This window comes from Diaphorina citri, unplaced genomic scaffold (assembly GCF_000475195.1).
Source record: "Diaphorina citri unplaced genomic scaffold, Diaci psyllid genome assembly version 1.1 scaffold562, whole genome shotgun sequence".
Lineage (NCBI taxonomy): Eukaryota > Metazoa > Arthropoda > Insecta > Hemiptera > Psyllidae > Diaphorina > Diaphorina citri.
The window spans coordinates 178,368-194,861 of record NW_007377996.1 but is presented as its reverse complement, the minus strand read 5'-3'; the positions used below and the strand labels follow the sequence as shown (position 1 = coordinate 194,861).

The window sequence follows — 16,494 nt, the reverse complement described above, 5'->3', positions numbered from 1 at the left end:
GTTCTGGAAGCGAAAGTTCGCTGGTTTTTTTGGTAGAACCAAAAAATGATGCTGCCCGGACAGAAAGTTTCACTTTAATTGACGAAACTTACCATTTCAAATTACTGTTCTTCATAAAACTCGCCATTTGATCATGGAACCTTAGTTCTAGATCTGTAATTTAGGAACGGCCTCAGCTCAAACTCAAATGTCACTCTCATTTTCAGATATGTTCATAATTATCAGACCGAGATTCATTCCTCTTATCAAATTATCACGTCAGATAACGCGCAAAATTGACTGCTGACCGATAACGTTCTGGAGTGATTTCAAATTCTGTGAAATTTTGATCTTTGAAAAGCATTTGACATATCATTTTATCATGTCATGATTTTAATAGTGAAAGACTTTAATTGAAACAAATTCCCTGCTTAATTTTATTGCCTTTGGCCTATTACCTGGTGTGTTTGAAGTGTTACCTTATGGTAAGGATTGCAAAAAGGGGGATCACAGGGTGGCATTCTGTCATCTGATCGTTAACCAATGAAAGAAGGATAAGTGGCTCTAAATGAATGCAGATCTTGTTGTAATGAACTGAATAAACCCAACTTAAATAGCTTCACATATGGAAATAACTCCTTTATGATATTAAAAATGCAAAACAATTTTTTAAGAATAAAAAAACTCCAATGATAAAAATCATTGTAAATAGAAAAGATATAAAACATAAAAGACGTGCAGAAGCAACGGGATATTTGATAAGAATGGAGGGGCATAAAAAGAAAAGGAGTTCAAAACAAATTTGAAATTAATTCCTTGTTCTTCACATTCCATTCATTCGCTCTTTTAATTCAGAAGATCATGGAATTAAATTGTTATTGCCAATAAATAAAACATTCCGTCTGTTATGAAGTACTTCCGGAATAAAAATAAGCATCATATGTCTCATTACTCTCATTAGGCTAAACATCTATAAATAATAAACTGAACATGATTACTTGTCTGCGAAAAAAATTACACATTTTTGGTCTACATTTTTTTGTAGCTCGGTTAGAATAAGTAAAAATAGGACAATGTTTTTGTGATATTTGTCTAGTACCCATTATATTATTTACATGTCTGGGGTAGTTTTTCCGTTTTGAACATGGAATGTTTCGGTTAGGGATTGTGATTTCATTCTCCCGTGTTAGTAACTCAACATACGAGTTGAATTTTTACCATAATCTCAAGTGGTACGAAACTCGTCCCATTTCGAGTTTCGACTGCCCTTCAGAATTTCAATAAGTAGTTCTAGAAATAATTCAGTACATATTGTGTTCATGATTATATTTCTCTTATTTGATTTACCACCTTTCGAAATCAACAGGAATGTTTTAAATATCTTGGAACTTCGCACGAGTTCCTTTGCAAGCTTTCTTAACTTTCGGGGGGTAGTTTTTCCGTTTTGAACATGGAATGTTTCGGTTAGGGATTGTGATTTCATTCTCCCGTGTTAGTAACTCAACATACGAGTTGGCAATTCAGAATACAACACTAATTATGGTGTATAGAAATGATGGGCCATCAAACCCCAAACCTGACTCGTACGAAACTCGTCCCATTTCGAGTTTCGACTGCCCTTCAGAATTTCAATAAGTAGTTCTAGAAATGATTCAGTACATATTGTGTTCATGATTATATTTCTCTTATTTAATTTACCACCTTTCGAAATCAACAGGAATGTTTTAAATACCTTGGAACTTCGCACGAGTTCCTTTGCAAGCTTTGTTAACTTTCGACCTAAAAAAAACCAAGTGCATTCATTGGTTGCAGAATAATCTTATGAAATCCTTTCAACAACATAAAAACTCCCCCAAGATATTCAAACATCTCATCAACATTGCCATACCATTATTATTGGATAATGTGTATGAAGTAACTCGTTGTAACCGTTCTTCTAATGTTATAGAAAGTAAATTAGTTTCATACTAATGTGCTGCGACTAGGAGCTTGTGGTATTATTTGTTTAGTAATTTCGTTTCCCCATTATAATAATTTGCTCCATATCCATATGGTTTGATATAAGAAGTTATTAACTCTTCCTTTTATTTAATGGGCTAACGGACTTTGACTAGATGTCCATTCTTAAACAAAATTTATAGGTTGGTATTGGTTTTTCTATGAAGGTTTAATTTTGTACTATCATCCATCTTTTTATTACCTATTACTTATTACATTATATTTTTGATCATTCTTGTATTACTCTTTTTTTTATTTTCTACCTTCAGCGCAATAAATAATAAAATTAGTTTTGCCACGTTTTTTTTTTTTTTTCAAAATTTTGTCAGTTGAATTTCGCACCCTAAAACCGATGTTGCTTCCTATCTTTTCTGCTCTGTAAGAAATTCGCCAGTCCACACACCTGTTTCATACCTACACTACAACCCGCGAACATGCTTTGTTGATGAGATGAAAGGTATACTCCAAGTATGATATAAAACCAACAATAATTAAAATGATATTAATAAATTATTATTTAATGATGATAGCTGAAACTCTCTGGAACATCAAAAAAAACAAGGCAGCTGGCGAAATCCCAGAATCCTCTCTGAGCATCTTGATGTTTTATAGTTTTCTTATTACGCCTACAAACCCTAACGTGGTCCTTCATCTTTCAATAGCTTCAATAGAGATGTAAGATGATCTTTCTCTAGGAACACGTGAGCTGTGTCAACCATGCGTTTCCGGGCGGAAATCAGAAGGTTTTTTGGGATTTGAAAGAAATATTCCATTGCAAGCAGCCTCTTAAAACCTTTCAGATGTGTTTCCCCTAGCATTTTGTTTCGTACAAGTGTTACTGGTGAGGTTCTCTGAAGCATTTTCATGTATTGTTTGTTTTCTTTTCTTGTGTTTTTATTGTTCCTTGTTGTTTGGCAATTCGCGGATATGAGTATTGTTTGTTTTATTTTCTTGTGTTTTTATTGTTCCTTGTTGTTTGGCAATTCGCAGATATGATTTTTTTCTTTATCATTGATCCCTATCGTTCCTGTATTTCTTCGTTTGAAGCGTATTTAATATTAATTTGGTACACCGTTCTGTGGTTCAACGTTCGTTTGACATCATCGGTGGTTATCATAGAGGATGGTATCACTGTAAAAACTTTGTGCTTATCCCAAATATCATCATTTCAGAGATGTAAGATGATCTTTCTCTAGGAACACGTGAGCTGTGTCAACCATGCGTTTCCGGGCGGAAATCAGAAGGTTTTTTGGGATTTAAAAGAAATATTCCATTGCAAGCAGCCTCTTTAAACCTTTCAGATGTGTTTCCCCTAGCATTTCGTTTCGTACAAGTGTTACTGGTGAGGTTCTCTGAAGCATTTTCAAGTATTGTTTGTTTTATTTTCTTGTGTTTTTATTGTTCCTTGTTGTTTGGCAATTCGCAGATATGATTTTTTTCTTTATCATTGATCCCTATCGTTCCTGTATTTCTTCGTTTGAAGCGTATTTAATATTAAACCAATAAGAATTCAATTGATTTGAAAGCATAGGTTACTGATACTTATTGCATACAGATATGAGGATGAGGTACATCGTAAGATTTTAACTTGGCCCTCCAATTTTTACTAAAGCATCCTCTATTTTGACCATATGTATATCTTTCTTGAATAGTAATTTTCTATGTCTTTTTTAATATGTAAAATTATTGTTATCAGGTTCCTCCTCTCTGAATATCTCCTAGTGCTGATCTGCCTCCTGGTTGAAACTACTCCACTGACTCTGAAGCATTTTCATGTATTGTTTGTTTTCTTTTCTTGTGTTTTTATTGTTCCTTGTTGTTTGGCAATTCGCGGATATGATTTTTTTTCTTTATCATTGATCCCTATCGTTCCTGTATTTCTTCGTTTGAAGCGTATTTAATATTTGGTACACCGTTCTGTGGTTCAACGTTCGTTTGACATCATCGGTGGTTATCATAGAGGATGGTATCACTGTAAAAACCATAACACACGTCCATGATCTATTCCTCCTACGTAATAATCGAACTAACGACAAGAATAGACCATGCCAACACCATGGAAAACATATGCACAGCCTGGTAGCCAAAGACATCAGGAGTAGTGACCACATTGATATTATAACACAGGTTGACCACGTCCATGATCTATTCCTCCTACGTAATAATCGAACTAACGACAAGAATAGACCATGCCAACACCATGGAAAACATATGCACAGCCCGGTAGCCAAAGACATCAGGAGTAGTGACCACATTGATATTATAACACAGGTTGATAGTCAACTACCAAATGAAGCCATTAGTATTCTGCTCGATCAATACTTTCAACACGTAAGAGGAAATGTTCACCCAAACTTTTTGTTTAGAACACGATCATTCCACTCGATAGTGCTTGAGGCGTTTATACGGAGTGCCACACCGGATAGAACTCGCGAGACCGGACGAACTTCCTCAGTTATGAATCAGATTTAGAGGTGTCATGGAAGTAACACTGAACTTGTAGACTTAGCGCTTGGAGTGCGATTAAACAGATCCGGTCCGGTGCGGTGATGAGATTAAAAGACACTTTGTTAATGAAACTATTGAAACTGCTCGCAAAAAGGACTCAGTCCTACACTGAAATGAAGTAATTGAAAAAATGGGATTGTTTGGACCATGTTAAACTGTATCCTTCATTCCCAACATTCCGAATCTAAAGAGGACTTTTCTCTTTTAATCCATGAGACACTTTGTTAATGAAACTATTGAAACTGCTCGCAAAAAGGACTCAGTCTTACACTGAAATGAAGTAATTGAAAAAATGGGATTGTTTGGACCATGTTAGACTGTAGAGACACTTTGTTAATGAAACTATTGAAACTGCTCGCAAAAAGGACTCAGTCTTACACTGAAATGAAGTAATTGAAAAAATGGGATTGTCTGGACCATGTTAGACAGTATCCTTCATTCCCAACATTCCGAATCTAAAGAGGACTTTTCTCTTTTAATCTTTCTTTCATGTTTTGCACTTTGTTACCTGCCAAATTGAACTTTAAGGGTACTCCTGAGGTCATACTGGTATGTATTTCTAAATGTCCAAGGTGGCTGACAAAGTTACAAAACATCTTCCCTTGAGTCTTCAATTCCCTCCATTTCTTTGTTTGTTCTATTGATTCTAATCAATAGTTTGATCACGAGTTCCTAATTCTCTGGCCGGTACGTTCGGGCAACTTTTTTCTAATAGCATGTGCTCTCAGAGATCCCCCAAGATAGCTGGATATTTAATTTGATTTATATAGTCAAATTTGACAATATTTTGTTCGTTTGCAAAATGAAAGGCGAATTTTCAATGTTTGTAGACCCGACCTAGATTTTCATTATATTAGCCCATTATGTGGTAGACGTTGTTTTTGACAATCAATCGTCATAAATCTGGACAAATTAAGTGCAACAAGTACATATATGAATTAGAAGCCCATTTAATTTTCACATGGTTTTATATAACTTGATATCGTGAGTGCTGGGATTGACACAATTGGTGATGCTTGTAAAGCTAATGCATAAGAAGACAAATGGTCAAAGTTCAAACTGCCAGTTTACAATGTTCACCAATATATTGCCAAATTGCCATTGACAATACAAAGTATGACCACATGTTTGTCATAATATTAAGCAGCAGCCAGCTCTCCAGCAGCTGTTCCAAAAGAAAATCACCTTATGGTCACCAGAACTTTGCAACTTCTGTTAAAATCAAAACTTAACATGGTTATTGAAGTTTCCATAAAAACTAATCAAAAGTATGCAAGAATGATATGTAATTCCTTTTTAGAAAATCAGGAATTCCAAGTACCGCAACATGACAAATGACATAATAATGGAATGCCCAAGAATATGTTTGTATAAAGACTAATTATTACCTACAGTTGCAAAGTTTTAGAAATTATTGAATATTGTTTTCACTACTTGACAATGTTCTGCATCTGTTCATCCAATACTAACAGATCATCATAATGTAATGTATGTAGGTACTCATATGAAGTGTGTCGTTAAGTTTGTCTTGTGCCGGGGCTAGACGTCTGGTTTATGTTATCCTCCCAGAACACGGATTGAATTAGACTGAATTCCATATTTGTGTCACTGGGACATTCATTACAATAAATTAACACTATGAATGAAGACAAATGTTAGACACCCTTCTTAAAGCAGTTGACGGGATCTAAGGACCCCAAATATGGACGACTGCATCTGGACACATTCAAAAGATATCAAAACGAATGTTATTGTGAAGGTTCAAATTTGGCAGAATTTTGTTAGCTACGAATGACTCTTTGCATAATTTTGGCAGGTGGTGAGATGATACGATTGACTCTATTCTTCATTTAATACAAGAGTCTTCAGGGTTCAAAAATGAACGCCAAGGTTTCAGAATTACATTATTCATATTTTAGGATTATATTTTTGCAATTAGCAATGCGTCATATCTAGTTATAATAGCAGCTATTTATCTATGATTTTTTCTTCTTTACTAACCTATCTATTCTAATGACTCTTTGCATAATTTTGGCAGGTGGTGAGATGATACGATTGACTCCATTTTTCATTAAAGTGTCTTCAGGGTTCAAAAAACACCAAGGTTTCAGAATTACAATTATTCATATTTTAGGATTATATTTTTGCAATTGGCAATGCGTCATATCTAGTTATAATAGCAGCTATTTATCTATGATCTAATGACTCTTTGCATAATTTTGGCAGGTGGTGAGATGATACGATTGACTCCATTTTTCATTAAAGTGTCTTCAGGGTTCAAAAAACGCCAAGGTTTCAGAATTACAATTATTCATATTTTAGGATTATATTTTTGCAATTAGCAATGCGTCATATCCAGTTATAATAGCAGCTATTTATCTATGATTTTTTCTTCTTTACTAACCTATCTATCGTAGTGAATTTTGTTTAGCTTTGGCAGATCAAAGGATGCCGCCAAGTCAATAGGAATCACTAATCACTGCATTAGATACTATCTTATACATGAGGGGTCTGCGCGTTATCTTACTCGAGATAAGCACTATATTCACTATCAGCTCTCTAGCTCTGACTTGCCTCTTGGTATCTCCAATGACACCTGATTTCGTCCTCACCTGCCAATTTCTGTTTTATCCTAAAAATGACTCAGTACATGAGGGGTCTGCGCGTTATCTTACTCGAGATAAGCACTATATTCACTATCAGCTCTCTAGCTCTGACTTGCCTCTTGGTATCTCTAATGACACCTGATTTCGTCCTCACCTGCCAATTTCTGTTTTATCCTAAAAATGACTCAAACGATTTTGTTTGCTTTTTGATTATAAACTCTTTTCCTCTTGTCGTTTTTGGGATTTCCTTCGATATAGTATTTGTGCAAGTTTTTTCAACATCTCGTGTTGGTTTTATTACGGATGTGTGTTCCTTCTAAACAAAGTGACCGCCATTTTTCCTTTTTGCAATTCGCTGATGTACCGCGTGGGCTATTTTGAAAGATTTTGTCAATATTTTCATATAATGATTTGAAAAACTTGCCGGTTTGATTTATGAAAAGTAAAGTTTTCCAGTTTTATGGAGCATTTGCCGGTGGTGGAAAGTTGTAATGAGGCAAGTAAGTTGTAAATACCTATTTATTCTTATACCATATCATGATTCTTAGTGCAAGTTTTTTCAACATCTCGTGTTGGTTTTATTACGGATGTGTGTTCCTTCTAAACAAAGTGACCGCCATTTTTCCTTTTTGCAACTCGCTGATGTACCGCGTGGGCTATTTTGAAAGATACTGTCAATATTTTCAAATAATGATTTGAAAAACTTGCCGGTTTGATTTATGAAAATTAAAGTTTTCCAGTTTTATGGAGCATTTGCCGGTGGTGGAAAGTTGTATTGAGGCAAGTAAGTTGTAAATACCTATCTATTCTTATACCGTATCATGATTCTTAAAGTTTTCCAGTTTTATGGAGCATTTGCCGGTGGTGGAAAGTTGTATTGAGGCAAGTAAGTTGTAAATACCTATCTATTCTTATACCATATCATGATTCTTACATTATTTTTTCTTAGAACTATTATTGCTAATATAATCTACACCTAATATTGTGTGTGTTAAAGTACCAGCAGTCAGCAGTATAGGTATCCAAGGAGCTATCCACCAATGCTTTCAGTTTAATCACCTCTGTTATTGCTAATATAATCTACACCTAATATTGTGTGTGTTAAAGTACCAGCAGTCAGCAGTATAGGTATCCAAGGAGCTATCCACCAATTCTTTCAGTTTAATCACCTCTGTGTTACCAACATGTGTAAGTTGCCTCGTGGAAGTCTTGATTTAAAATGCATAATGAATTAATGAGGCATCATCTTAAGTAGCTCAAAATCCCCATCTAGGTGTATCATTAGTTCATTACATTATCATTATTTACTTCAAAACACACAAAATACTTTGAAATCCATGTGAATATCGTACAGACTTGGTTCAAAAAACATGGATTCCTTTTTAAGACTAACGTATACGTATATGGGGATTTTAATATTTACCCAACTGAACGTTAACACATATTATTATTTTGCTGTTATGGAAAAACGCATTTAACGTTCTCAAAATTCAAATATAAATCAAATCGCATTTTAACGTGTAATTATGGTTATAGAGACTTTCAGCAGTAATCTAAGCTCGCCATCTTTGCAATCAACAGAGCATAGCGGTGACTCCTCACATTATCTCTTTAAACAACAAACACTCCATCTTAATCGTTTCTGTTTTTGGAACTTGAAAACCATTAAGAAAGAAAAATCAAAGTTTTCATTTGGTTCAGTGATCTCGGGAGGTATTATTGAAATCCGCCCCCGAGGACCAAACTTCGGACAAGTCATATTGAACCGAAAATTTCTAATTTTTCGAATCAGAACGTTATCTGATTGGTGCTACATGATTTCTTCATTGTATTTCTAGTAATGAGAACGCATTGATGGAAGAAAAAAGAAAACCGTTTCTCAAATGAACGGTGTTTTACCGGAAACTCATTTACAGTAATGACTCGCAGTCAGATGGGATTGATCTATTGTTTTTGAGCAAACCTGAAACGATCTGAATACTATTCGAACTGGATCATGTATCTGTATCGAAACCGAGGGAGAGTCAGACCCGAAGTTAATAAGATCAGCTTCTAAACATTTGTACGAGAAATAGATCACTATTGTTTTTCAGAATTCACGGAAACCAATAAGAATTCAATTGATTTGAAAGCATAGGTTACTGATACTTATTGCATACAGATATGAGGATGAGGTACATCGTAAGATTTTCACTTGGCCCTCCAATTTTTACTAAAGCATCCTCTATTTTGATCATATGTATATCTTTCTTGAACAGTAATTTTCTATGTCTTTAATATGTAAAATTATTGTTATCTCCTTTTCCTCCTCTCTGAATATCTCCTAGTGCTGATCTGCCTCCTGGTTGAAACTACTCCACTGGGTTCCACTACATAGTAACTCACTTAGATCGGTTATATTGATCTCGCTGGCGCAGAATACAATGGTCTATTTTCTCGCTTCTCTGGGTTTTTGCAATGGTCTATGTAATTTTCTAATATCACGACCAGGTCGGTCACTATATTCTTTGCTTTACTTCTTACTAATGATGAGCACTTCCTCTCATGTTCTGGGTGTTGTCTGGGCCGAGGATCAAGATGCTTGCTGTAGATTTCAATGGCGTGCTCATTTTTTCAGGTTCTGTTAGTGTTTTAGTTTCGAACGAGGTGATTTTCTTGATAATGATGAGGTATTGAGTTGAACTGGTTTAGAGCTGTGGCTAACTGGGCTGTGTTCAATACTCAAATCAGTTTCCTCTCATGTTCTGGGTGTTGTCTGGGCCGAGGATCAAGATGCTTGCTGTAGATTTCAATGGCGTGCTCATTATTTCAGGTTCTGTTAGTGTTTTAGTTTCGAGCGAGGTGATTTTCTTGATAATGATGAGGTATTGAGTTGAACTGGTTTAGAGCTGTGGCTAACTGGGCTGTGTTCAATACTCAAATCAGTGCACTGTAAATTAAACTATTTGTTCAAACTTTTGATATTTACTATGTTTTCATTTTCCTTCCGCATCCACAAACTTACCTACACACCTATCAATTATGTTTTCTAAACGGGCAAAAAAAAAATTAAACTATTTGTTCAAACTTTTGATATTGACTATGTTTTCATTTTCCTTCCGCATCCACAAACTTACCTACACACCTATCAATTATGTTTTCTAAACGGGCAAAAAACTCTGACTTATTCTCTTTCCAGTGAAAGCGGTACCATATTAAAAGCGGTATATTTCGTCATATAAAAGAAATGCTCGTTTGCACAATCTTGTTGGGATTGCATTCTAGAATGCGACCCAGTCAGCACATACCTGGATGCTGAATGAAATGTGGGCAGCAATCCTATACAAAGTAACAAAAACGGTGACTCAGAAGAAATTGCAACATTTCAAACAAATTCACCGCAGTTTCCATTTTCTCTCGAAGGGTTTGGAATTTCAGATTAGTTTTGATCTAGTGTTTGGTGATTGTGGTCATATTCTTTATATTCGGGGGGGTCTGTCTTGCTGTTGGTACTAGTTCTTCCAAAGTTTGTCTTTTATTTCTTTTTGGTTCAGTGATCTCGGGAGGTATTATTGAAATCCGCCCCCGAGGACCAAACTTCGGACAAGTCATATTGAACCGAAAATTTCTAATTTTTCGAATCAGAACGTTATCTGATTGGTGCTACATGATTTCTTCATTGTATTTCTAGTAATGAGAACGTATTATTCTGTTTTTGGAACTTGAAAACCATTAAGAAAGAAAAATCAAAGTTTTCATTTGGTTCAGTGATCTCGGGAGGTATTATTGAAATCCTGCCCCGGGGACCAAACTTCGGACAAGTCATATTGAACCGAAAATTTCTAATTTTTCGAATCAGAACGTTATCTGGTGAGTGCTACATGATTTCTTCATTGTATTTCTAGAACGCATTGATGGAAGAAAAAAGAAAACCGTTTCTCAAATGAACGGTGTTTTACCGGAAACTCATTTACAGTAATGACTCGCAGTCAGATGGGATTGATCTATTGTTTTTGAGCAAACCTGAAACGATCTGAATACTATTCGAACTGGATCATCTATCTGTATCGAAACCGAGGGAGAGTCAGACCCGAAGTTGATAACAGTAGCTTCTAAACTTTGAACGAAAAAAAATTGATCACTATTGTTATTCAGATTGCATGGAAACCAAGAAGAATTTAATTGATTTGAAAGCACAGGTTATTGCTTATTGCAATATGAGGTGGTACATTGTAAGATTTTAACTTGACCCTCCAATTTCCCCGACAGCGTCCTCTATTTTGATCACATATCTTTCTTGAATAGTGATTTTCAATGTGTTCAATCTGTAAACTTATTATCTCCTTTTCCTCCTCTCTGAATATCTCCTAGTGCTGATCTGCCTCCTGGTTGAAACTACTCCACTGACTTCCACTACAAAGTAACTCACTTAGATCGGTTATATTGATCTCGCTGGCGCAGAATACAATGGTCTATTTTCTCGCTTCTCTGGGTTTTTGCAATGGTCTATGTAATTTTCTAATATCACGACCAGGTCGGTCACTATATTCTTTGCTTTACTTCTTACTAATGATGAGCACTTCCTCTCATGTTCTGGGTGTTGTCTGGGCCGAGGATCAAGATGCTTGCTGTAGATTTCAATGGCGTGCTCATTATTTCAGGTTCTGTTGGTATTTTAGTTTCGAGCAAGGTGATTTTCTTGATAATGATGAGGTATTGAGTTGAACTGGTTTAGAGCTGTGGCTAACTGAGCTGTGTTCAATACTCAAATCAGTGCACTGTAAATTAAACTATTTGTTCAAACTTTTGATATTGACTATGTTTTCATTTTCCTTCCGCATCCACAAACTTACCTACACACCTATCAATTGTGTTTTCTAAACGGGCAAAAAAATCTGACTTATTTTCTTTCCAGTGAAAGCGGTACCATATTCAAAGCGGTATATTTCGTCATATAAAAGAAATGCTCGTTTGCACAATCTTGTTGGTATTGCATTCTAGAATGCGACCCAGTCAGCACATACCTGGATGCTGAATGAAATGTGGGCAGCAATCCTATACAAAGTAACAAATACGGTGACTCAGAAGAAATTGCAACATTTCAAACAAATTCACCGCAGTTTCCATATTTTCTCTTGAGGGGTTTGGAATTTCAGATTAGTTTTGATCAAGTGTTTGGTGATTGTGGTCACATTCTTTATATTCAGGGGGTTTATCTTGTGCTAGTTCTTCCAAAGTTTGTCTTTTAAAAGTAGAGACAGCAGTCAGTGGTGTGATTTCCACGAAAGGGAAACCTCGCTTCCCTTCATCTGTAGGGACCAACAGATCGGCATACCGTATATGGGTTTATAGCTTCCCCTTTTAAAAATCTCACGTGCATCCAAAATTTCCCCGAGAGCCGGCCAGTTTCTCGAGCGATCCTGGCATGTATCTCAACTGTTCTATCATTGCTTCTATCTCTGTGAGTTTGAGAAGTGATCTTACGCCCATATTTATGAACAAGATACTGGCTCTCGAGTAGCACTGAAGCATCAATTCCAAACATCTGATTGGCCAAAATTGTCTTCAGTCTGCCTTAAATAAATACGGGTGTTAGCGTGTTGTAATAGTTCTATTTGTTAAAACAACAATTTTGGATTTTTAACAAATATTTCATCTGTTTTAAATTTGTAATTTTGCAATGGAAACCTTTTGTTTTATTTTGTCTCGTGTCCACTTTTTCAATCCATTTATTCAGTGACAGGATTCTCTCGAGCTTTCCATTCAGTTAAAAAGTAGAGACAGCAGTCAGTGGTGTGATTTCCACGAAAGGGAAACCTCGCTTCCCTTCATCTGTAGGGACCAACAGATCGGCATACCATACCGTATATGGGTTTATAGCTTCCCCTTTTAAAAATCTCACGTGCATCCAAAATTTCCCCGAGAGCCGGCCAATTTCTCGAGCGATCCTGGCATGTATCACAACTGTTCTATCATTACTTCTATCTCTGTGAGTTTCAGAAGTGATCTTACACCCATATTTATGAACAAGATACTGGCTCTCGAGTAGCACTGAAGCATCAATTTCAAACATCTGATTGGCCAAAATTGTCTTCAGTCTGCCTTAAATAAATAGGGGTGTTAGCGTGTTGTGTTACCCAGACTGTATGCATGGGCGTTAAACGCAGTCTTATCCATTGAGTTCTCGATCTCGCCTTAGGTATATTTTGAAGTTACCTAAAACTCTCGTATGACTCCCCTTATCATATTAAAGAAAGTAAGTTTAACATCAAACTAGAAAGAAAAAGTTTGAAATCAGGGACACATTCAATTGATTCAGAACCAATCAAAGGTGGTAGCATGGAAAATGACAATCATCAAATTTTGAATTCCTTGTAAACGAAAATCGAAATTTCTTCTCCCATTTTACGTTGTACAGCTTCCTGTACTATGTCAAAATTCAAGTTAAATTTAATTACCTACTTTGGTATCTACAATAGGATTTTTAGATTTAACCATCTTATCTGTTATACTAAATTAAATTATTTATTGTTAACATCTGTCCCAAATCATGTTAAATTAACACAAATTTTTCTTGGTCTTAACAAAACTGTGATATTTGTTCTCCTAATCTATGCCAGCAGGATATTAACAATGTCTATTCTATCTCTATTCTAACTAATCTTTTTCCATCTTGTTTCAGATGGTTACAATCACCAGCTAAGGAGTCCTATATGTGGTTCGGAAGATACCGGCCAAGATTCCGGCACTCCGCCCCCTCCCACCTCACAACCAAACTCCTTTGTACATCTTAGAAATTCACCTTATCAGCAAATTAAAGAAGGTAAGTTCCCACCTTTACCTTTCTGGAAGAACAAATTTTCTCAGAAAGCTGTACAACGTAAAATACGAGAAATTTTCGAGTTTCGAACACAAGGGTTTCAAATTTTGATGATCCTCTCATTTGCAATGCTTATACCTTTGATAGATTCGGAAACAAAACAATGGAAAATATAAGTTTTTAATGCCAATTTTTTCGAAAAGGATTTAGAACTCATATGCTTATACCTTTGATAGATTCGGAAACAAAACAATGGAAAATATAAGTTTTTAATGCCAATTTTTTCGAAAAGGATTTAGAACTCACATTTTTCAACACTACTTATTTTTCGGCGAAACAAAAGCTAACTCATTAACTCATTCATTCACCTTTTCCAATTCCACAGAATCGAACACAAGGGTTTCAAATTTTGATGATCCTCTCATTTGCAATGCTTATACCTTTGATAGATTCGGAAACAAAACAATGGAAAATACAAGTTTTTAATGCCAATTTTTTCGAAAAGGATTTAGAACTCACATTTTTCAACACTTATTTTTCGGCGAAACAAAAGCTAACTCATCCATTCACCTTTTCCAATTCCACAGAGAACTTCAATCAACTAGTAGACTCCTCTCTCTCGTCCCATAGTCTTCCTAATAACAACAATAACAACACGAGTAGTGGTGGATCCACGAGCGATCCCCCCGTGTATTCCAATAACTACGACCCTGATTCCGAGTACCAAAGTCTAGAGGGCACCCACTACACATCGCCGCATGGGTACTTGGAGTCCTCGCCTGAGTTTTATGCAACCGGCCCCCCGCCTAATCTACTCGATATCAAATACCATCAGAACGCCCAGTATAAGAGTCAGTACAAGAACTATGCCCGAACAGGTGAGTGCACCCTATACATTATACCCATCTAGAAACTAGAAATCCAGACTTTTTTTCGAGAGGTTTGATAGAGGGAACTTTTACTGCTAAGGTCTTATCTTCTCGAAATCGAAGAGTGTAAGAACAGAGGTACTATCGTCCCGAAATCGAAGAGAGAAGGAAGACAAGGTAGGAAAAAGCCAGTCTTTCCGAAAACATACCTTATCTGGTCAGGATAAAATCCGAATATAAGAGTTAAGAGTTATATTAGAGTCCAGGCTAAAGAATATAGATAGAGCCTATAGGAGTTATAAGAGTATACCTCTAGACATGGAACTTAGTGTTAAGTACCAAGTGCCCAGCCAAGCGGAACTTCCCACGATGAAGTAGAAGAATATTAACGAAGCAAGAGAAGAAGAAGAAGAAGAATAAGTACTAGTAATAAATGAAAAAGAAGAAAAGCACTAAGTAATAAAAGAAGGGGAACTTAGTGTTAAGTACCAAGTGCCCAGCCAAGCGGAACTTCCCACGATGAAGTAGAAGAATATTAACGAAGCAAGAGAAGAAGAATAAGTACTAGTAATAAATGAAAAAGAAGAAAAGCACTAAGTAATAAAAGAAGAAGAAAAAGAAATGGCCCCTCGCATGGCTAGTATGAGTAGTTAGTATTATAGGGACTATTTATATTTATCCTTTAGGTTTAGGTCAGCAAAAAATAAATAAAAAAACAAGAAGAAGAAGAAGAAGAAGAAGAAGAAGAAGTTCAAGGTTTGGTACCTATAGGGTGAAGGATCTGAGATTTTTCCTGGAAATATTTTCCCCTCTTATTAAGTTTTGACTGTAATAAATATTTATTCAATGAAAATGGTTGAGAATTTTCCAGAGCACAAGCGTGAAGTCAAAAGAAGAGACATAAGCCGAACCCGTGAGAAAATTAAACCGAAAATAGTCCAACAGCAAGAAAAGGAAAACACTGATACACTTGTTAAGGAAAACAAATGTCAACCAAATGAACCCAAAAACTATGCTAGAGAAGTCAAGAGAAGCGAAATGGTAACAGCCTCACATAGTGATCCCTCTCCAAGGAATGAAATGGTGAAGGAAACCCGAGCTAGTGTGACGAGCTTGAAATCAAAAATACAACAACTGAAAGAGGAGAACCGAAAGAGAAAACGAAAAGACATAAAGAAAATTGCAACAAGTTTCCATAACAAGCGAAACCTCCAATATTTGGATGAGAGACCAAAAATAACACACAGCAACGGCAAGAATGACCAGAACTATCGAAAACAAAGAAAGGAACAATCCCTACCCACAGAGCAAAGTAATGTGACAGTACAGTGTGTACTTCATCAACATAAACTGCCCTTACAAATGTTATGAAATGATTCCACAGCCTGCTAATGAAAACCGAACGTTCCTGCGATCGTCTAATGAAGGAAAATGCTAATGATATCATGCATTCTGTTCTGTTCTATAGGTATCCTTCACCATCCGGGATGATAGCACCAAGAACGTCATCCTGCAAATCAAAAAGCGTCAAACAACGAAAGAACAAATTCTATTTCTCATTTCCAACACAATCAAATTTGAAACCAGTTGAATAATGAGAGGAAGTATTGTGAGGATAACATCAAAGTTGATAACAATCTTGAAAGGAAAACGAAATATTGTCTTGAAGCTAACGAACAGAAACCAGAAGAAGCGGAGGAAATTGCAATTGAACAACTGGAAGTGGCAAAAGATA

The 16,494-nt window shown here is 35.9% G+C and overlaps 2 protein-coding genes across 2 annotated transcripts in view; one reads left to right on the top strand and one right to left on the bottom strand.

The window, feature by feature from the left end:
• Positions 1-16,494, bottom strand: part of LOC103510129 (60S ribosomal protein L10a-like) — a 73,140-nt gene that overhangs the window by 9,077 nt on the left and 47,569 nt on the right. The window lies entirely within an intron of this gene.
• LOC103510132 (ETS-like protein pointed) overlaps positions 1-16,494 on the top strand; it is a gene marked incomplete at its 5' end in the record, with an annotated part of 69,214 nt that overhangs the window by 25,524 nt on the left and 27,196 nt on the right. The window contains 2 exons of the mRNA XM_026824264.1: positions 13,753-13,893; positions 14,478-14,768. Coding sequence (XP_026680065.1) covers positions 13,753-13,893; positions 14,478-14,768 — 432 coding nt within the window. The remainder of the gene's footprint in view (positions 1-13,752; positions 13,894-14,477; positions 14,769-16,494) is intronic.